At 33.3% G+C, this 24,036-nt stretch overlaps 2 protein-coding genes across 3 annotated transcripts; one reads left to right on the top strand and one right to left on the bottom strand.

Moving 5' to 3' along the window:
• Positions 1–11,291: 11,291 nt before the first annotated feature.
• On the top strand, positions 11,292–15,199 carry LOC129321820 (tubby-like F-box protein 5). Of its 2 annotated transcripts, XM_054967735.1 has the most exons (6): positions 11,292–11,593; positions 11,763–11,901; positions 12,678–13,056; positions 13,173–13,260; positions 13,822–13,954; positions 14,036–15,199. In XM_054967735.1, exons 3-6 carry the CDS (start codon positions 12,694–12,696, stop codon positions 14,706–14,708), a joined length of 1,257 nt encoding a protein of 418 aa, XP_054823710.1. In that variant the 5' UTR covers positions 11,292–11,593; positions 11,763–11,901; positions 12,678–12,693; the 3' UTR covers positions 14,709–15,199. The 2 variants fall into 2 exon arrangements, with proteins under 2 accessions (XP_054823710.1, XP_054823711.1); XM_054967736.1 differs by lacking the exon at positions 11,763–11,901.
• Positions 15,200–16,134: 935 nt separating this feature from the next.
• On the bottom strand, positions 16,135–17,715 carry LOC129322599 (uncharacterized). The gene has a single exon (XM_054968894.1). It carries the CDS (start codon positions 17,713–17,715, stop codon positions 16,135–16,137), a length of 1,581 nt encoding a protein of 526 aa, XP_054824869.1.
• Positions 17,716–24,036: the final 6,321 nt, after the last annotated feature.

Raw genomic sequence — 24,036 nt, 5'->3', positions numbered from 1 at the left:
AATTGGACCGGCTGATTCAATGGCCCAAAGTTTTAACTCATTCATTGAAAACCATTTTCGTATTCAAGTTGAGTTTGTGATATTTACCCTTCACACTTTCAATATTTAGATATTTAGTTATCTTTATTCGTTTTTTAAATTCATCCTCATCACTCTGGTTTAATATTAAAATAACATTTTAGTAAACTGGCCAGAAATCAAATTACAGAAAACAGAAACAAAAAAGAGGAAATAGTAAAGCATCAAGCCCAACAACATATAAAATCTTAAAACACCATTGTAAACAGAAAAGAAGAATAAAAATATAATAAAGCGTGTTTTCGAGTCTCAGGATATGTGATGCGCAGTTGAACATTAAAGTATGTCTCGCCAATGCTAGCCATAAAACCACCACATTAAGAGCCCAACCTACGAGGATATTTGGATTAGTCTGAAATGAGGTGGGTGGGTAATGAACCAAGAATATCCACACTCCTTAGAATATTGGGTGAGAAACCAACAAAAAGAAAAAAACACAACAAATAACAGCATACGTTTTATCTCATGCTTTCACAAGCTCTAGCTTGCCGCCGCTTCTTGTGTACACACAAATTTTGTGACAGGGAGTGGTGGCACGCCGGTACCAAAGCCCGTCATAATGTGCACTCTTTTTTTTTTTACAAATACTTGTTAACTACTTTTTGAGAGTATATATTTTTGTCAAAGTTAGCTAAATATTAAATTTTTTACAATTTATGAAAAACAACTTTTACAAATTTCCAAAATTACTCAGTAATTGGTACAGCAAATTGAAGAGAGAAAAAAGCCATTACAAAAAGACATGGGCATTTTTGAAGTTTGTTATAAATGGTTTTTTTATAAGGCAGAAACAATTAGTTATAAATGGTTATTACATTTGAAAAAATTTATAGAGAAAATACTTTTTCCTTTAATTTTAATGCATTTTGGTATAGGTCTCAGTATTTTTTTAACCCGTTATTTCAAATCCCTTTTAGTTTTTTATCTTCAACTTTAGTACCTCTATTTTTAAATATTTCCAAAGGACAATAATATAACACTATCGATATTAAACTACATTAACCTATTACTATCACTGTTAATAAGGATGTTGGAATGTTAAAATCTCGATGTGGTGGCATGCTAAATTAGTTGATTTTCTTAGTCTAACCAATATTTGTTGTCATTATTGTTGTTATGCATTTGGTTGGGCACAATCTTTAGGGTCTTTGACCTTGATTTCATGACCGTCGATTACTGACACAAGAACATAATCATATTCATCGTCCTATCGCTTTCAATGGTGAGATGGCGGAGGCGAGAACGAGTTGTTTCGAGTGCCCTAGAGAAAGAAACAATATGTTTAACCATAAACTAATTCATAAGAAACTTGAATTTGGCCAAATGTCGAAATAGAAGATGCATTTTGATGGAAAAGAAGATACCTGGGTCAAGAATTCGGGTCTTCGACACCCGTTCATACGAATTGGAACAAGAAAGGCCCAAAATATGATCTGCTCGGCTGCTCGTGATTAGTTTCAATATGCATGGCTTCTGGCTTTGGAAACGACTTCCCCCCACCCCAACCTGACGATTCATTTTCTGAGTTAGATTCGGATATAGGGATGAGGTTTGGCCATGTTGTTTTTGTTTTTAAAAAACTGCTTTTCCTTTTTGAAAGCAGAAAAATTTAAAAGCTTGTTTGGATTAACATTTCATTTAATTGTTTTTAAAACTATTTTTATTTTTTATTTTTAAAAACAAAAAATAGAGAAACAATTTTAAGTTGTTTTCATATTTTTCAAAATATACTACATTTAATTATTAAAATTATAATTCTCTGATCGATTTTTATTATTAATCACCGCCATTAATTGCCTATGACCATTATCATCACTTCATTTTTTAACTGGGACCTAGTCAAATTGATTTTCATTTTATTTTATTTGAAAATGATTCTTAACATTATATTATAAAGTAGTTTTAAAAAAAAAAATGAGAATAAAAACTAAACAGGCAAGATTTCCTCAACCCCAAAATCTCTAAAGTCTTTGCAGTCATTTTTAATAGGCAACGCTCATGCCTTTGAGAAGAGAATCCTCAAGGATTTCTTACAAAAACCAGCTCTGACTAACGAGCGAGAAGGCACATAACGGAACTAGCCTCTATGATTGACAAGCATGAGGGCAAGAACGATGATCAACTTGAAAGTAACAAAAAGATAATGAATTAGATGAGAGTGATGATGGTGACTAGAATAGTTATGAACCAGAACCATGTTGCCAAAGAACTTGAGGAAGATCATTGAAGACAGGGGAGAAAACGAAGTCCTATTATATTGTAATTCAGAAGAAGACGTTCTTTCAGTTTGACGTTGATTCAAAACAAGAGTCGCTTGAGATTCTGAAAAAACCCCAATCAGCATCTTGTTATACTAAAGGGGAGATTGCAAGTATGAAACGGCACAGTCATATAAACTGTATCATAAATCTCACATCGGAAGGTTACATTAGTGGAGTGTAGTTTATAAATAGATGAGCACCCTCTCATTTTGAGGCACCTTTTGAAGGTGAGTTCTACCTAAAGGACTTGTGGTCATGACATTTGTACTCTTATTGAGAGTTTCATTTTGTGGAAAGGGTTGCCTATGGAGGGGCTGACCTGCCAAAGGCCGAGTGAATCGTCATAAAGTGTGAGCTGTCGTGGATGCTGGCTCTTGAGGGGTGAGTTATGTTATGAGTCTCATATCGGGAGGCTACATTGATGGAGTGTAGTTTATAAATTAGCCGGGGTACCTCTCCCTACAAACCCCTTTGGGGGTGAGTTATACTTAAAGGATTTGTGGTGTGTGACATTGCAGGAGGAGAAAAAGGAAAAATTCACAATTATAAGTAGTGTGGGTTTATAAAATTTAAGAAACCTTTCTCTCTTAATAGATGAGTTTTTTAGAATGAATTTTTCCTTTTAAGCTTATGCTTGTTACAAACTACAAGAACAACATGGCTAGAAAGAACAACTTGACTTTGATATCATGTTAAATAAATTACAAAGAGAAGAAGTCTTCATTAATATTCTAACAAAACAATGAGGATAACAAATTAAACCCTCTAAGAGAATAACCTGCCTTTGATATCATGTTAAATAGATTATGGAGAGAAGAAATTTATTAATCATCTAATAAAACAATGAGGATAACAGCTTGGACTCAACGTGATGCAAGGGTTTACGTTCATTAATTAGAATTGCTCCAGATGGTCTTCTTGCTACAATGGCCAGAGATTCTATTACTGGCAGTCAGGGGGGTAGGCTGATTTTGCCTTGGCTTTCGTCTTTAGTATGAAAAAAACAATGAGGATAACAAAATAACCTCTAAAATGGTTTGCAAAACAAAACTCTTCCTTCATTCCAAGGATTACAACATACAAATCAGCCCTTACCTAAAGGGTGATGAACCAAACCACAAAACTATGGGGAGAAAACCATGAGAGAGTACGACAACTTTCCCTATATCTAACACAATGAGATACCCTTTACATAAAGTTTAAGATTACCAACAATCTTAGATAATTAACTCTAATAACAAACTAATAATCATCCTAAATTTGACCTTCCAACAGTACTCTTTTTGTAGGAGAAGCAAATGCCCACGTAGGAGAAAAAGCCATCCCTCAAACAAGAGAGAAGATCCTAACATTGGAGAGAAGAGATCGGCAGCTCAATTTATCACATTATCAGGTTAAATCCGAGAACTATTGGAGCTCCTCATTCGCTTGAATTTTAATGATCAAGTTATAGGGAAAATAAAAATACAAGATCAATAATAAGACTTTTAAAACATCATCTAATGAAAACGATAAAAGATTATTGAGAGACTTTTTATGTGGAACATTATTCTAATCCAGTAAGGGCATTTACTTGCAGAACTAAGAAAACTCATCAATCACAATGGAAACTAAATTAGCCGCGTCAATTAAATGCAAGACATGGAATTGTATATATTCTTAATTACCTCTTTTGTCGGGTCAAAGGGCATGCTTGTTGACTCTCATATTAGGCTGGCTTATACACATTTATCAACTTACGTTTTATAGATGGGTAACATATTACTCTCTTCATCTTTATATATAAAAGTTTTTTAAAATATTTTTATCTTTAAATATAAAAATTATTAGTATATTTTTTAATAAAAGAATTATTATACTCTTATTATATTAAAAAATAAAAAAATATAACAATTCTCATTAATTTACTTTAAAAAAAGAAATTAATTTATTATTTATAATAATTAGGAATTAAAATTAAAATATTGTTATACTTTTAATTAGATAATAATTTTATTAATTGTACTATAATTGATTAAAAATATTTTATATATGGAGAGTGAGTGAGTATGTGTTTTTTTTAAAGTCTACCTCTAGCTGCCTCCAACTTAATGGTTTCTGATATAACTTGGAAAATAGCTCCGAGGTGTTCATATCTGATTTCTATCTTCCTCTTTGATCTAAAATATAAGCATTGGTTTCTTCTTTAGTGAGAGAACCATTTCTGTTGAAAGGTACACTGACATTGGAAAGGGAAACATTGCGTCGCCGCCACAAACTGAAACAAAACTACCACTATTACAAAATACATTCTTCAATTATATACTTTTTATAAAAGTTACATAAAAAATAAAGACAATAATAATTTTGTAAATAAGTATTAAATATAAAAATTATTTACATTTTTTTTAAAAAATGACGTGGTAAATTATTACGTTGCTTTTCTAAAAATAAAGGCAGTGGTTTAATTTTATAATAAGTATTGAATATGTAAGACTATTTATGTTTTTTAAAAAAATTAATCTTTTACTTCTTTAAATTTTTAATTTATTGTAACTCGTCTCTTAACTATAACTTACTATAACTCGTTTCTCAATTATGACTTACCTATGACTCAGTCCCTCAACTTTTGAATTACTACAAATAATTACTAAACTTTTTATAATTTGTTTTTTCCTGTTAGTTACATCTCACATCAAGGCGCAAGGGAGAATATTTTGACATAATATATGAGCATTTTTTTTTCCTCTTATTTGATAAAATTTTTTTTAAAAAAAAAACATAAGGATCGAGTTATGGGTAATCAAAAGTTAAGGGGCTGAACGCTGCGAGTTATAATTAAAAGACTGAGTCGCATCGAGTTCATAGTTGAGAGATTGAATTACAAGTGATTTTAAAATATGAAGGATTAAATGATAATTTTTTTTTTAAAAAGCGACATGGTAAGTTATCCATGACTTACCACGTTGCTTTTTTTAAAAAGGGACATGAATTGTAAAAAAATAATTATTTTAAATTATTAAATTTTGAACATTTTTATGTCGCTTTTTTAAAAGAAGACGTAAATAACTTACCACATCGTTTTTGTTTTTCTTTAAAAAAAGGATGTGGATTATAGAAATAAATTATTCTAATTATTAAAAATTTTGAACATTTTTCACGTTGCTTTTTTAAAAAAGAACATGAATAAATTTACCATGTCACTTTTAAAGGAAGGATGTTAAATTGTTAAAAATAAATTATTTTAAATTATTAATTTATGGACATTTTTTCATGTCACTTTTTTTTAAAACAATGTGAAGTTCAATTAGTTTTTTTTAAATCAGATTAAGCTCCTTTCTCGCTCCATCTCTTCTGTATTTTGAAATCTAACTCCTCTCCTCTTTTCCTTTGATGGTAGCATGTTTCTCTTCTCCTCCCCACTATAAGATCTTTCCTCTTCTCTACACAACAACTCTCTCTTCTCTTTACTACTGCATCGAGACCCACAGCATCGAGATCTATGACTACAGACTAATAAAGACCCAAGGCTAGCATTAATGATGAGCATTTGATAGATAACTCTTTCTTCTCTCCATCTCCTCCTCTTTTCCCCATTCGTGATGGACAGCTTTGAGACCCACAGTTGATATCCCTGCTTCTCTCCTATTTTTCCCTTAAGCTAGCAAGCAATATTTGGTTAGTATTACTTTCACCCACAACCTTTTTTCTTTGTAAATATTTTTAATCTCTATTTAAATCTTCTCCATATCTTTGAATGCTTCATCAATTTTGGTATAGTTTTATTTTTATATTTTGCTTTTAGGTCTGTGAAATCTATAACTAGTTGAAATGACAAAATGAAAATGAAAATATTTAAATTTAAAAATTATTTTAATATTTATTCATGATAAACCTTTCACTTTGTTACAGAAGGGATACAGTTTTTTTATAATTCACGTTTTTTTTTTACAAAAAGTGATGTAGTTCTCCAAAATTCACATCTCTCATAAAAATGATATAGATAAATTAATTTTTATGTCTATTACCTAAAATCTATATCCCCATAATACGGATATGAAATGCTGTAAAAAAATGATATAAAAAACTTTTTTTCTTGTAATAGTGTACAAAAGAGAGAGTTATCAATTTGGGATCAACGGTGGCAGAGGTTCAAATTGGCTATAAACCTATGGAATTTTATTGAAATTGGGCTTCTATTCTTTTTAGACACATCTGTTTCTCATGTTATTTGGCCAAATCACAGGCAGTTTTTCAAATACATTAAAAGGAAACCCATTTTTTGTGTGTCAATTCAACATAACTTTTTGTGCTGCGTACATGTGTTTTCAGCATAGTTGAGCACTAAATACATACACATCTCTAACAAATTTTGGCTTATTACTATGTTGTAAGAAAGGTGTCTCTTTTTTCGGCAAGTTGTTGTTTTCCCCCCGGTAGAAAGATACAGTGAATGCTAAATCCCATCTCCATTATTTGTCAATTGAACTTAATAATTGCAATGCCCAGACGCTCTCAAGGTTGGTCTATTATGCATGATTGAACCCATCCCACGTGGCCCATACAGTAGCCCATAATAGCACGTCCATAAAACTGATCCAGCGTAATCTGAAATGGCCTTGATCTTGGTTCTGTCCATATAAAACAAGCAACATAGGTTTAGAAAATCATCGGTATCAGTCATCAATATATCTAATATAAAATTTGCACACAGAGATTGTGCCACAAGGGAGTTTAGGTGCCCAATCAATCAATGCAGTGCAGGGAAATATATGTATAAGGGCCCAGGTGTCCGTCTGTGTGTTTTATTGGCTTCTTTTCATAACACAAAAACTTCACCACAATTTTGTTACCCACTATCAAACTAGCAGATTCATCCTCTCAATTGCTGCCAATAAAGTCCTTTACCCTCTATCTATTGTTTCTATTCATTTCATTCATTTCAGACGATATGTAGCCAAGTGATATGATAGATAGTGAACGAGCTACAAGTTACTTTGGACACAAAACAACCTCACCATGCATCTGCTGGATCCTCGATATGATTCCTTTACCATAATTCGGTTATTTCTGACTTATATCATTGTCCTAGAAACGACTTCTCACTGAACTCGTTGTGTGTTTTTTTTTTTTTGATAGAAAAAGACTTAAATGCATCTCATTCTTAAACTCATCAAGACTTAGACAACCATACAATATTTTAAAAAGTATTTATAAAGATACTTACATATCGAAAAATATTTAGAGATATAATGAGTAACATAATTTGAATGAAATTATGAAGTATATTTTTATCAATTGAAATAACTTTTTTATAGATCCATGGTTTGCTTTTATTATTGTACAAAGTAGTTGAGATTAACAATTAGCAACCAAAATATATCTTGGTACGTAATTAATGACTTTAAGTATGGGATTCTGAGCAAATTGGTCGGTTACCCTTGTATCCATGGCTAAAAGTGGCAAGTTGATCAACTAGTTTATTATTGCTCCTCCAATCCTTTCATATGGTTATCCCATAATTGCCAAAGTTATCATTAAATTAATCAAGCTAAGTTTAATTATGATCAAGTATAATCTGGACGCTGTACTTTGGAGATTTTTTGTCGGCCAATACTTAATTAAGATATAGGAGAGAAGGTGAGAAATGTGTCATTAGTAAAATTAGGTAGTATTTCTATTTTCTAAGTTTTGACCGCTTTGTTAATGCAAGTTTGTGTCCTCCCATCAACCCAACAAGTAGCTGTGCAAGTTGGTGATTAAATTGACTCTAATGTCTTGTATTTAACTTTAACAGAAGAGGCTTCTGAGTTAATTAATAATGTCATAATTTAATCACACGCCCCATCAATGGTTCAGTCAGCTTAAAGCTTGAAGGTTCTGATTCATTTGAACAGAGAAAAGAAAGACAGACATGGGAAGACCAAACATGAAGTCAATAATTAACAATTTAAGCCCTATCATATACAAACGACACCCATTAAAAGCCAAGGTTACGTATCCATATAATTGATGTATGATAGGGTGAGGTTGATAATAATGCAAGGCTATAACTCCATAAGTGGTGAGGTTGAGAATAATGCAAGGCTATAAATCCATAAGTGGTGATAAAAGGAGATCAGATTCTTCACATTCACGAACTGAAAGTGAATAGAGGGATGTGATCAGTCCGCGAGATGAATAGAATCATGGTAATAATATAATTGGAATATTCCTAATATGTCATACCCTAAAGAGGTTGCATTTTATCATACCAATTAATTTCTAATCAAGCATAAATTTAATTAATTGGAGAAGAAAGCAGTTTAAACATAAAGATTGCAAACAATAACTTGATTTGGTGGTAATTAATTAACTACTAGAAGCATCAGAGGATGAGGGTTCTCCTTATGGAGCAGCTAGAATTTACCTTTTAATTGACTTCTCATAATTATAGTGATAGTTAATTCTAAAATGTTCTAACTACTTTTTTACTTGGTTACCCATATTTAATTTGTTTTCGTGGAACCCAAATATTAATATTTAATGTTTTATAGTCCCTACCCCTCGGCTTTATAAAATTGGAGAAACCTTACGTCTATGCATTGGCAATGTTAAACATCTATATGCTGCATATGCTGGAGTCCCCAATCTCTTCAGCCTTCAACTTCATCTTTTATAATTCTATGTATATTATGTGCATGTCAATATGCAACAATATTAAATACTTGGCGATAGAGCTTGCTGTTTGAAAGGGGCTTACTCGGCTCTATTCAGATTAATTTGACCTCTGTTAAATCCTCTCAACTCAACATGAGACATAGCTTAGAATACTAAAAAAAAATTAATAAAGATAGATGGGGTGAAAAGTTGAGTAATAAGCTCCACAACTATCAAGAGACTTGAATTTGTAGAAGGTACTAATTTTTCATAACTATAATTAATGTTTAAATTTTTATTGAGAGAGATGATCACGTTTAGTATCCAAGATATTTAAATAAAATTATCTTTAATAAAATGACACGTATGAATAATGAGAAAAAGAAAGAAGCTCCACAGCTAATTATGAGATGTGAATGATACATAGTTGATTTTATTTTGTTATGTCCATCTCTCTCCAGTCTCCAGATACATTCATTCCATCAGGAGCAAAAGAAGAAGAAGATGATGATGAATAGAAGCGAAAATGCAAGGAGTTGAGTGGTGGAAGGCTTGTTTGGTAAGTTATGGATAAGGTCATCTCAATCTGGGAAGTGGGGTAGGGGGCACGTGTGACATGGCCATTGATGCTTGCGAAATGCTCGCAGGAGGCTTGATTATCAAGTCCAAGATGAATAATGGTACAAATTAAGATTTGGGTGAATCCTCAAAAATATCGTATCTGTTCCACTTTATTCACCTAACACCACCTTACCATTAGACCCCGTCACATGGGGTCAACATTTGCAGGTTTTAGGTGAACCCGCTATCACTTGGTTTCCATCATCACCTACTGCGTTTTCGCTTCCCTCTGTACCAATTCAACTGTATGTTTTCTTTAAATTTATGATTAAAAAACCCTGTTTGTTTGACTTGCACATTATCTGCACTCAATGGATTGTGACCTATGCAGAAGTGGAACTGCCTTTTCCTTTATTCTTTTTCAAACTCCATAATTAGGATAAGTTTCTCTTTTTTTTCCTTTTTTTTTTTTCGGGGAAATTATGAAGTGCATTCAATGACTAACCAGTAACCAAGAAACAACACTAATACCTACAAGGAGAGCCAAACCATTCATCATTCTCCTCCTTCAGGTAACCAAGGTGAATCATGATCAAAGATATGGCAAAAGCTCTCAAAAGCATAAGCCTTCCTAGATGAGGAATGAGCAATTAGAAACTACATCCCAATATACAAAGTTAAAAAACTAACCAATTCCTCTCAATTATTTTACAAACATTATAATAATATCATGGAAAAGATGCTCCAGATTGCAACCTCTAGTGATGAGGTTAATAGTTTTTTTACAATCAGAGTTACTTCAATTTTCCAGAATCTTTTAGACCAATAGAGCTTAAAACCTATGCCTATTCTCATAACTTCTTCTATAAGAAACAACACTAAAACCTACAAGGAGAGCCAAATCATTCATCATTCTCCTCCTTCAGGTAACCAAGGTGAATCATGATCAAAGATATGGCAAAAGCTCTCAAAAGTATAAGCTTTCCTAGATGAGGAATCAGCAATTAGAAACTACATCCCAATATACAAAGTTAAAAAACACTAACCAATTCCTCCCAATTATTTTACAAACATTATAAATAATCATGGAAAGGATGCTTCAGATTGCAACCTCTAGTGATGAGGTTAATAGTTTTCATACAATCAGAATACTTCAATTTTCCAGAATTTTTTAGACCAATAGAGCTTAAAACCTATGCCTATTCTCATAACTTCTTCTATTAATTGGTGAAAGTTTTTCCAAATCATTGCAAAAACCAATGACCCAATTACCATTGTCATTATTAATTTGACCACCACAAGTGGTCTTTTTTTTCCCCTCTTTTCACTTCTACATTCATGAACTAGAGAAGAATCGCTTTCAAAACTAGCCATTCAAATATTGTGGTCAATTGTTAAGTGCCTTTTGATTTAATGACATTTCACACTTTTTTTTAAAAAAAAAGAGATTGCAAGTTCTATACCTCATTTGATAAAAAAGTAGCACTAATTGTGATGAGTGAGTATCACCCTTTATATAGGAAAATGGATAGGTAATTGGATGTGTCATTGTGTTTATATTTGATCCATTTGAAAAAATTCTAATCACTTTTTGTTGCCATACGAGTGGTAAAATTTCAAACAACTTAATTATGTGGCATTGATCCTCACATCTAATTGTTATAATTTACCTCAATCTCAACCGTTGAAATATTTTATCATCTCAACCCGTTCATCCCAATCTCCCTCAATCTAGTGCTATGAATATCGCCCATTCCTCCACTTCCTACCTTGAAGGGTACCTTAATGGTGAACCAGGCCAATTTCTGATTCATTGCTTCAAGCCAGCCATAATCGCTCCTTCCTTCTCATTCAAAACTTGTCACAAAACCTTCTACTTCTTCAAAAACTTGTGGCTTCTGACACATTACGGGACCCCAAAACCAAGGCGGCTCTACTACTCGGACTTGGTTTAATTTGCTCCTTCACATTCACGGGATCTGCTTCGTCTCTGGAACTTCCATTTCTGGGTTTTTTCACTCCAATGCTCTCTATCTTCTCACATGGGCCTTATTTCGTATCCATCGTCGTTGATGGTGAGATTACTTTCGTATATTTGCTTATGTTATTATTATTTAATAGCTTTCTCTGATTTTTCCCTGCTCTTACCTTCTTTCTCGTGCTGGGCTCTACTAATCCATTTATCTTTTTCTTGAATAAGTTTCTTGTCACACTTAGATATTTCTATCTTGTTCTATGAAACAGCTCGAGTTCTCATCCTTCTTTCCTCGTCTCTAATTCCCACGCGTTGGTATAGTATCCTTAAAATTGAGAGTCCAGTGGGCCTGTATCAAGCACAATGGGTGAAGCAGTTACCGTAACTAAGCTCAATTCAACAGCGCAGGTCTGTTACAATGTTACGTTACGTAATTTTTTGTTTGAAGCTTGAGCTATGAAGTTTTAGTACATTGACATTTGAGAGTCCTTCACTCCTCCGTTGGCCTTTTGCTTTCTCCTAGACATTGGCTTCGGTAAGTGGTTCGGTTTTTGGAAGTACTCTCCTCATTCCCCGCCTCCGATCCCCCTCGTTCTTTCTGCTTTCCAACTTCTCTCTGAAATTTGTGGATTTCTAAGCATTTGTCTCCCTGTACACATTTCCCGATTTTCCGCCTTAATTCTTGAGCCTCATCACTTTTCTTCTCTTTCTAGCTCTCTATTTCTTTTGTGCCTCTAGTTCAAATGCCTAAGATTTTGGATCAAGGATTCGAATTGCGTCCCAACTTTTCTTTGCATTTTAACCTCCCGTATATGTGTTCACCCGTCATCGTATTGAACTTGGCATTTTGCATGGATTGAAAGGCTGGTCTGGTGGGCAACGCAAGGACCTGTAAATAATAAAGTATCGCCTTTTGAGCCAGAATAACAGTGTTCTCTTCCTTGATATCTTATGACTTCCTATAAGATTCCTTTCCTGGCTAATTTCAATTCTTTTTTCTTTGATATCCCGGAATTGTTCTTTATGTTAATTTGAACAATGTCAACTGAGTTGCTTAATAACAATCCTTAGTCAAATAGTGATTCGCTGCATCAGTGGTAGATACTATTATGGATATGTACTGAAGCTCTGTAAACTTACCAAATCGTTTTGTTTTTTCTTTTGGTTCATATACTTAATTACAGTATTAGTCCAATCATAATGCCATTCCGAGATTTTGTTCGTGAGCTCAGGGAAATTCGAGATGGCATGGGTAATATATCTCGAAGAGGGATAGATGCCAGGCGTAATTATTGCCGTGGAAAATCTCTCATTGCACCTGAATTGTCCTCACCAGCATCATCATCTTTGTTAGTGACTGAGCAGGGCCACTGGGCTAACTTGCCGCCTGAGTTGTTGTTAGACATAATTCAAAGGGTGGAAGCAAGTGAAACTTCCTGGCCTGCCCGGAGGGCCGTTGTAGCCTGTGCCTCAGTTTGTAGGTCATGGAGAAAAATAACAGAGGAGCTGGTGAAGACACCAGAACAGTGTGGGTGGCTTACCTTTCCCATATCGCTGAAGCAGGTAATAGCACTTGTTGCAATTTATGTAGGTACTTACCTATCTTAAATTCGGACGTACAGATTACTAATTTGTGATTCTTCCCTACTAAAATGTTTTGACGCTTCTTTGTCTATTAGCCTGGTCCAAGAGAGACTCCAATTCAGTGTTTTATAAAGAGAGAAAGGGCAACTTCAAAATATCATTTATATCTTGGTTTGAGCCCAGGTAATATGGATGATCTCTCATAGTTTCTTTGTCACTGGTTCTTCATATTGCTGTTGTGAAGACTTGAAGGTTTCTTTTTGAATTTAAACATTGGTATTGAACTTGTTGAAAAGACCATCCTGTTGAATCATTACTTTGTTGATATCTCCTACATGAGAAAATTCTGTTGATCATATAATTTAAGAAAGCATGCAATTTTGCTCATAATAGTAAAACCATTATAAGCGAAGTGTCTTATTTTTCCTTCCTTGATTTGGTAGTTCGGAGGGGGGGGGAATTTCTTGAGGCAGTATTTTTTCCCTTCTAAATTCCTTGCTGTTAAGTATTTTGTTTGATGAATTATATTCTTTGGTCTAATGTAATTGTGGAAGCTGTTATGCAGACGAAATTTGGTATACAAGCTTTAACAATCTTTTATTCCCATGTCTCACTTTAGCTTTCCTTTTGGAGAAAACCTCTTTAGTTCTTTGGAAGTGAAGCATTTATTATTTTATGCATAGTTACTACTGGATATGTTTAATTGGATTTTATTATCTTCTGCTGGGTTTTATCGTTTTGTAGCTCTCTCTGGTGATATGAGCAAGCTGCTACTGGCAGCAAAGAAGATTAGACGGACAACATGTACAGAATTTTTTATATCCTTGGTCGCAGATGATTTTTCTAAAGCAAACAATACTTATGTTGGAAAGTTGAGGTTAGTCACACCTCAGCAAGGTCTTATCTTGTTGGTTGCTACATTCTTTTATTGTTAAATTGATCTGTAAGCAATGAACAGGTCGAATTTTCTAGGCACCAAGTTCATGATCTTGGATAGTCAGATTCCGCTTGGCTCTTCCCTTCCATTGAATAATAATAAATTGCAGCAAAGAATCCATTCAAAGCAGGTTCTTCCAAGGGTTGCTGCTGCAAAGTGTAATGTGGCCACCATATCCTATGAGCTCAATGTTCTCCGCACAAGAGGTCCAAGGAGAATGCGGTGTACCATGCATTCAATTCCCATATCTTCCGTCCAAGAAGGGGGCACTGCTCCTACTCCTTTGAAGTTTACTAATTGCCTCGATGAACATTTATCTACCACGCTCATATCAAAGGGAAAAGAGCCAGGAGTTGAGCATGACACCATTAGTGATGACATGCCCCCAGAATTGTACGTCTCGGGAGAACCACTTATTTTGAAAAATAAAGCTCCTAGATGGCATGAACAACTGCAATGTTGGTGCTTGAATTTCAAGGGACGTGTTACAGTGGCCTCAGTGAAGAACTTCCAGCTCGTAGCAGCTGCAGAACCTCAACAAAATGTTTCAGCGGCAGAACAAGATAGAGTGATACTACAATTTGGGAAGATTGGAAAGGACATATTCACCATGGATTACCGTTATCCCCTCTCTGCATTTCAAGCCTTTGCAATATGCTTGAGCAGCTTTGACACCAAACCTGCTTGCGAGTGATCATATGCCTTGTCTTATAGTGGGCTAACTTCATGCTACCCTTCCCTTCCTATACATGTAAATATATCTTGAAAAGAACGAGGGAAGAAAGAGGAAGTTGGGCTACTACTCTTGCGCCAATTAATGCCGTCATCTGCAATTGCAATTTTGTTGACCCTGCTGTTAGGCTGTGTTTAATTGGCAAGTTTGCTGAGTTATTAACTTCTCCATGCATATTGTAGCTGATCGTGTATTAAAAAAAAAAAATTCCAAGTTATGTATTTTGCAAAATGACGCGTTCTATTGTATAATCCATTTTGTAACTGAACCAGCTTTACTTCAAGTAGAATGGTAACAGTTTGCAATATGGGCGAAAGGTCTGGGACTCTGTTTGGCTAGGAAAGCCCATGTTTTAAATTCTGACTTTTGCATCTTTGATCACTTTTGTTGACCTTCATGGCTGGAGGAGGAAAATGATGATTGATGGTTCTTTAGGTTTATAGTTTTGATTATTTTGTCTCTTATACTGGACCTGTTTCTTTCGTTCTGATTAAATGAATTTCAGTTTTCACTCAAAAAACAAAAGAAAAAACCGAAAAGTCTAGGACACACGGCTGCGGTTGATATCTCGCAACTTTAAAGTTGGGAGTGTATCAGACAACATCCTCAGTAATATTATTTATTGTATTTGCATTAGTTATAAAAATATTTGCAGCTTTCCTACCTCCTTTGCAGTATATTATGGGTGTGAAATAAAAGATGTGCTAATTTTGTCTAGGGCCTTGATATTTTTATCCTTTTGATTCTTCATCATCAGACCCGACGGGCTCTGCTGGCCTTCGGGGAATAATCAATTGAACTCTAGGGTCTTTTTCGGTGACGGAACCGTGATACATCAGTGAGTTATTGATACCCTGTATATTACTATTGAGATATGCATTAACCGCTTGATTTGGTTCAACCGAATTTTTGCTTGACTCTTCCTCTCTATCGGATTCGATGGTCACCTCTGGGCTTTCCTGAGAATCAATCCTATGGGCTTGGTGTATGTGAACTGATTCTTCATTCATAGTTGACTCTGTGCCCATATGCATTGTTGCTCCTTTGTTTTTGCCAGCCAGAGTAATCGCACTAACAGTTTTGTCTTCCATGTCGTCTGCAGGCTTGCCCATTGCTAGTTTGTGAACTAACTTGAAAATATCCTCTTTGATTCCTTCTTTCAGGGGAGTTTTTTCCCCAGTGGGTGAAATATCCTCTTGATGGGAAGGACTTGAGAGATTCTTGGCCACCGGATATACTGAGCTAAGAACTTTGGTGTCTTTTCCGGTGGAATTGGATGCAGATGTGACTTTGCTCTTTGTACTTTCTCGAGTGTCCTGCTTTTTCCTTTTTGCACCAATGACCATGCTAGATGGATCCGTAGTTTGTGTTCCTGAAGTAGAGGCTTTCATATGGAGCTTAGGGGGCATCCTCTTAGGTTCAGGAGAGGTCTTTGGTTGGATTGGTCTTCTGGCATGGAGACGACCTTCGATGGTGACATTTTTTGTTGTGGCATTGGATGAGGCACATGAGGGCTTGTTTTCAACGGAGACTCCTTTGCTTGTGTCGCTGGTACAGACTCATGGGAAGAGATCTCTAATTGGGTTTGTTCTTTAGAATTAGGACTGGTTTTTGATGGTGACTCCTTCAGTTGTAGCACTTGCTCATGCACATGAGAACGGGTCTCTGATTTGGTTATTTCTTGAGACTTGGTGATGGCTTTAGATGGTGATTCTTTTGATTGTGGCATTGACTTAAACACAGGAGAAGAAGTCTTTAAGTGTGGAACTGACTCAGACACATGGGAAGATGTTTCTGGTTGAGTTAGATCTTGAGACTTAGGAGTGGTTCTCAAAGGTGACTCTTTCATCTGTGGCACTGGCTCAGACACAGGAGGGGAGGTCTCTGATTGGGTTATTTCTTGAGACTTGGGGATGGTTTTAGAGGGTGATTCTTTTGATTGTGGCTTTGACTCAAACACATGAGACTCTATCTTGGGCTGTGTAACTGACTCAGACACATGGGAAGATGTTTCCGTGGTCAAATCCTGAGACTCGGGGGTGGTTCTTAAAGGTGAATCCTTTAGCTGTGGCAGTGACTCAGACACATGAGGAGAGGTCTCTGATTGGGTTATTTCTTGAGACTTGGGGATGGTTTTAGAGGGTGATTCTTTTGATTGTGGCTTTGACTCAAGCACATGAGACTCTATCTTGGGCTGTGGAACTGACTCAGACACATGGGAAGATGTTTCTGGTTGAGTTAGATCTTGAGACTTAGGGGTGGTTCTCAAAGGTGATTCCTTCATATGTGGCACTGGCTCAGGCGCTTGAGGAGAGGTCTCTGTTTGCGTTATTTCTTGAGACTTGGGGATGGTTTTGGATGGTGATTCTTTTGACTGTGGCATCGACTCAAGCACACGAGAGACTATCTCTGGCTGTGGAACTGACTCATCAGACGCATGAGAAGATGTTTCTGATTGAATCTGATCTTCAGACTTATGGATGGCTCTAAAAGGTGATTCCTTTAGATGTGATGTTGGCTCCGACACATGAGGAGAGATCTTTGGTTGGGTTGGTTCCAGAGATTTAGGGACAGTTTTTGATGGTGACATATCTGGTCGTGGCTCTTGCTCAGGCACTGCCATCTTTTCATTTTCTCGTTGAGGTTGAGTAGTTGGGAAAGAGGAAATAGAAGCCAAAGATTCAGATTTTGACAGGGAAGGCCCTGAAGATCCATCGGTCATTGAAAATGGTTTCTCTGACTCAAGTGAACGAGATGGTATGTCTGGTTGAGGATCAGCTATTGGGATATCCTGAGGAGGAGCTCGTGCTGGGGCTTTCTCAGGTGATCCATGAATGAGGATGGTCATGCCTACTTGCTCTTGGGATTTTGATTCATCTTTAGGATGAGTATAATGACGTGATTGTGGAGCTGATGGTGCTGAAAACCAAGGGAATCGAAATCGAAATGGCTTCTTCTTCTTTGCCATTGGTGGTTAAGGACCACAATAATGTGTCACTGAGATTTTGGCTCAAGGAAAGTTTTGGAGATGGCTATGTAATGTTTTGTGGATGCAGAACTATGGATATAACAGCTTAGATTTTAGAAGTATTTTGTGAACTCACGATTTCTTCTTGCTTCCTCGGGAGCCTTTGGCATTTATTCCTTTGAAAGATTGTCGCTGAATGCTTTGCTTGGCTTTTATCTGAAGCAAACTATTCTAGTCTTGTGAAACAAGAGAGGAAATTTCGGTTACCTCTTGCAGGAGGAATTCCAAAGGATATGCTTAGCCTCATTGTAAGCTTTCACGGTTAGTTTCATTTTGCCACTCACCCACGTGTATTTAGTTATATATTTTGCTTGTGTGAACGAAGTCCTAACCCTATTTTGTTTTAAGAGAAAATGAAGGGGAAGGGATAAGAGAAACTGCTTTAATAAGTTCGACTTAAAAGAAAATTGGAATGGGATGTAAAGTTTTTAATTAGATTTTATTGTCATTTTATCTTTCATCTTTTTTTCTTCCCTAAAAAAATTAACTAGATTTTTCAAATTTGTAAATTAAACTCGTTCGAATGTCTTATCTCCTCCATTTTCCTCAATCCAAATAGATGAGTACCTTTCCTGGTACATGCCATGAAGAAAAGAATTATGGTGAAAGATACCTTCAAAAAGTAACACTTACATTAGAAAATGTTTGAGTAAAGGGGCTAAATTAATTTCTTTGAAATAATTAAATTGAGAGATAAGTCATTATTTTCACAAATTATATTAATAAAAAATTTTCAAAATACAATCAAAACCAAATCAGAACATAAACTAAAAAGATAAAACAATTAACCTTGATTAATGAAGTCTCCAGCATGATTTAACTCAAACAATGACTAGAGAAGCGAGTTCTCAAAATCCAATCCATTGGACACAGTCCTTTCGATAAAACACAATGACACAAAATCATTACTTTTTTTCTAAAACATAAGTTTCTCCAATGTAGGACCTGATAGCTTCTTTGACTAATTCGTGATGCTTTGTCACAGGTGGCTCATTAGAGGGGTTTACCGACTGAGCAAATTTAGATCTGGCTTTAATACCATTTTATTATAGAGTCATTATTCTCTCCCCAAAAAGTCAGCTCAGTGAGGTGTGCAATGCATCCGTTTATATGATCAGGACCTTTCCCAAATCCATCCGATGTGCGACTTGACAACGAGCCATCTAGTCAGCAATCGGATTACCTACCGACCAATCTATCACTAATACATTATAAAAAAAATGTAGAAAAGTTTATGCTAATGCTTTTATCATCTTCTTTTTCACCTTTTAGAAGAGCCTGTTATTCCTCTCTCCAGTCCCAGGGCTTTTTCAACATTGGGAATCAAAGCATCTAAATTGCTTTTTGAGTCTGGTAAAGGAGGGAAACTAGCAAGAGTAATTCCAAGAACCCAGATCTCTCTGGTTCTGGTACCTGACTCTTATACGAGTTTTATGTGTATATATATATATATATATATAACTTTATTTCCAATGCTCTTTTGATTATATATATAACTTTATTTCCAATGCTCTTTTGATCGCCAGCATTTTCCTGACTGAAAAAGAGGTCGTGAGCCTTCTGGGTTGTGGCTAAGAAAAATATGAAATTGAATATGGAGAGAATAGGTTATTTTGCATAAATTAGTTTTTTGGCCTGAAATTTTGTATAAATTAGTTGCATTTATTGTGTATTCATTTTTACATGAATCACCGTCATGTATTTAATTAAGATGAAAATGTAATTAAAATTAATAAATTAGATAAGTTTAGAAATACATTGTTCAATCTACAAATGCAATATGGATATTAATTTCATATATTTTAATTATACACCTATTCATTTTCGTTCTGCTCAAATCTGGGATTATTATTAAAATTTCAGAGAGAAAATTGTGAAATCATTTACTATTTTGCCACAACGCCTTATAAAACTGGATTAATTTTATCTTTTGGAAGACAACCTTTGCAAGACTCGAGGGAGTAAAAAAAACATGAGCGTGAATCGAAACATTATGCAATCATTGCATAATTATTTGCATGATAAAGGACATACACCAAGTCATGGAAAAGAAAACAGAAAAGCAATGAACAAGAAGAACATTTCTCTTTTATTTTAATTTTAATTTTTTTTTCATTAATGAAGTAATGTAGTGCCAAAAGAGGAAGAATGCTTTATTTTTTGTTCAAATTCCCTAGTGGGGCATAATATCGTCTATGCTGATCATACAGAATATCAAAGATGGACCCCCACCTTCTTTGAAAAAATTCTATACTTATATATTACGTTTAAAACAAGTCCTTATGCACTTCCATCAAAAAAGTTCTGAGTTCTTGCACACTTTCAAATTCAATTTCTCCCTCATACATTAAGTTTTTTTTTTTTTAAAGGATCTATATTAGTTTATTGATCTAGCTAGCGATACATGTATATGATCATTGAGAAGGTTTTGCGTTTTAATTTATTTCACAGAAATAAATTCAAAAAATCTTAACATTTACATCATGTTTGGCTCAATAAGAAAAGAAAGCAGGGTAGGAGTTTTAATAGAAGCTGGAAGGGAATGTGAAGAAAAAAAGAAGGATTCCTTTTTTTTTTTAGTTTAATCAAAGAGAAGAAATTAGAGAAATTTTAAAAAAAATTAATTTTATAAAAATAAGAAAAAATTTATATACTCAGTTATATATATATATATATATATATTTAGGGTGTTTGTTTTTAATTAAATCAAGGCACATATATCATTTATATATTATTTATTTTATAATAAATTCTTATTATTAATGTTATTAATACAATAAGATTCATTTATTTTGTTTTGATTGGATAAAAGTATATTAAGTTAGAATAAGGACATGAACCTTCCCCTGAAAATAATAATATTAAAATTTTTTTGAAATGACATTCACAACAAAAAAATAAAATTGAACTGGTTGGGGGTGAGGAGTTAAACAAGGGAAGGAAAACAACTTCCCTTTCCCTGTAAATTTCATACCAAACACAGCGTTATTTCTCAAAAAAATAACAAATAATTAACCTTTATTTAACATTTTGGCTTATATATATACATATATCAGACTTTCTTTGTTTAAAAATAAAAAGTATTTGTTAAAGAATTGGATATGAAAAAATATAATGTATTTTTAATATTTTGATGTGTAATCATTGCATTTTTATCAAAAGTGTTCCCATAAATAAATTATTTTATATTTATTTTAAAGTAAAATAGTATATTAAATAAGAGTAACTATGAAAAGATAATGTTATTTTAAAGATAAATAACTACTTTATTGAAAGGTAAGATTTAATTAAAAAAATTTTTTATTTTTGAACGAAGGGAGTAGTTAAATCTAAACCACCAATAAATAAAAATTTTTAGGGTAAAGAGGAAAAAATACTTACAAAATAGTCAGCTATGGGCATCCAGTATCCTAAAGTGACGAAAAGGGTAAAAATACCTATAACGTTACATGAATGGGTGTAAAAGTAACCAGACCATTAACTTTAACCTAATACCGTTAACTTTAACCGTTAAATGCTGACTGTGCGTGTCACGTGTTAGTTTTTACTGACATGGACTAAAAAAGGGCACAAATACCCACGAAGTCATCACCAGGAATAAAAATACCCATAACGTTATTAAAGTTGGTGCAAAAGTGACCAATACATCCAATCCCTTAAATATTGACTATTTAGTTGATACCTAAGCATAAATTGACTATATTTTCGCTGATGTATATAAAAAATATTTTAAGATAAATTTTTACAGATGTTGATTGATCATTGTACGCGTACCTATAATATTATTTTAGTAGGTATAATAGTGATCAATCTGTCAAAATAAATGCCATATAGTTTCTTTCCATCACCACATATCTCGCCCCCTTCCTTTCTCCCTCTCTACTCATTTTTCTTGTTTGCAAAATTTAAGATTTAACATAATAAGATAGGTTGTTCAAAATCGAATATCAAGACTGAGCACATCTAGTTTAAGAACATTATTATAATCTTAAGCAATTGCATATATGATATATTTAAAATTTTTAAATGATTTTCACCATTGCTACAAAGATGCAAGCAATTTAATTTAATATTCAATCAAAACAGTATTTTTTCACATGATATTCATACAATAATTGATTAACTTCTAGACAATTTCATCTAAGAATATTTTTTATCTCCATCAATGAAAAAAAGTTAATTTTTACTTAGATGTCAACTAAACAATCAACATTTAAGGGATTGAATGGATTGGTCATTTTTGCACCAACTCTGATAACGTTATGGGTATTTTTGCTTTTAGCTAATGACTTCATAAGTATTTTTACCTTTTTTTAGTCCACATTAGTAAAGACTGATACTTGGTATGCATAGTCAGCATTTAACAATCAAAGTTAACGGTGTTCTGTCAAAATTAACAGTTTGGTTACTTTTGCACCCATTCATATAACGTTATGGATATTTTTATCCTTTTTGTCATTTTAAGATACTGAGTGCCTGTGGCTAACTACTTTATAGATATTTTTGCCCCTTTACTCAAATTTTTATTTGGCTTGAAACATTAATTAAGATTTAAGAGTGTGATTAGTTCAAAAGGAGGGAAAGGGGAGAAGAGGGGAGGGGGAGAGATTTTAATAAATCTTTATTTGGTTTAGAAAGGGAGAGGAAGGAAATCAATAATAGGTTGACAATTTTATGTTTATCAATGTTAAGTTGATTTTTAATTTTATTTTTTTGCTTTGTTTTAGTATTAAAAATAGTTATACTATATATTTTAGTCACTTTATTGTTTTAAGGATATAAACTTATATTAATGACTTTTTAAGAATAAAAACATTAATATTATAGTTTATCAGTATGTCTAATAAAAAATACTAAAATTTTAGATAATAAAAATTATATATTAATTTCATAAAGTGATAAAATTTATTTAGTTATAATAGAAAGGGGGAAAGATAATGCATATTTTTTTAATATCAAACATAGTTTAAAATTTTAAAAATAATAAATAAGTAATTTAATTATAATTTTTTTGTCTCTCCTCCCTCTTCAAAAAACTCTGTATTGGAGGGGAGGGACCCTATCCCTTCAAAATTTTAACCAAACAAGTTAAGAGGCTTTCCTTTCCTTCTTTTATTAAATACCAATCAAATAAAGGAAAGAGAGCAACTCTCCTCCATGCTTTTCTAAAAACTTTCAACTAAACATATCTTAAATAATTTTGATGTAATAAAAAATTATAAATTTGTTGATTAAACAATTCAATTTGGAATTGTGTGCCTATGCGTTCGTTCATGCATGCATTGTGCATATATTAGGATCGGCTCAATGGCAAGCTTGTATTAACGACAGAGATATACACCCCATGTATACTTGGAATATAAACTATTAAAAAAAAAAGAATGTTCACATTGGTCAAGAAAGTATATAATCATTTAGGATTAATGTACAATTTTATCTTTAAATTATTTTCGAAGCCTTAAACTATTTATCATAACAATATTTTCCCTGTCATTAAAACGTTTATTATTGTAGTTTGTGACTTTTTATGAGTTAAGGTATAATTTTTTTGCTAATTTTCTCCTTCTAAAGAGGTATAAAAATGTCTCACTATTTTCCTTATTAATTAAGTAATTTATTTTATTTTAAAGAGAAATTAATATTTTCTTATTATTTGTCCTCGCTAATTTTAAACCGAGCTACAAAGTTATTATTTTTTACTAATTTTTTTCCAAGTTTGGCATTTTAGAGAGTAATAAATGATCTCTTACTAATTTATATTTTTCACGGTGATGGGTTGGTAAAAAATTACCTATAGCATCTGTATTTTTTCAACTATATATAGCATTTGCTAAATTCAATATAAACCCTTACAACATGATAAATCAAGATTCAAATCATTACTGGAATAGGTATTCATATTTAATACTCAACCATGCTTTAAACAAAATTACCTTCAATAAAATGATATTTATGAAAAATAAAAAAAAACAGGATATATTTGATAGCTAGGGATAATTTTTCTCCATTTTTATAATTTCTCAATTGTTTCTGAAGATTTATTTTAACTTTTTGCTGGCAGAGGAGAGAGTGATCAGTTGGCTTAACTTTTTTTAACAAACTATTTTCTCTTATCCTATTTATAAATCATTTTCAATATGTTTCATCAGAGTTAAAAAAAGCCTTAAACTTCATTAATTTGTCTTAAAATTTAATAAATTTTTATCATTATTCCTAATAAATATTCTAAAATTTCATTAGTGGTATTTTTATTCAAAATAT

Source organism: Prosopis cineraria, unplaced genomic scaffold (genome assembly GCF_029017545.1).
Source record: "Prosopis cineraria cultivar Desert tree isolate PC_DT_omini unplaced genomic scaffold, ASM2901754v1 PC10, whole genome shotgun sequence".
Classification (NCBI taxonomy): Eukaryota; Viridiplantae; Streptophyta; class Magnoliopsida; order Fabales; family Fabaceae; genus Prosopis; species Prosopis cineraria.
The sequence above is the reverse complement of the archived record's forward strand: the minus strand, read 5'-3'. Positions and strand labels throughout refer to the sequence as shown.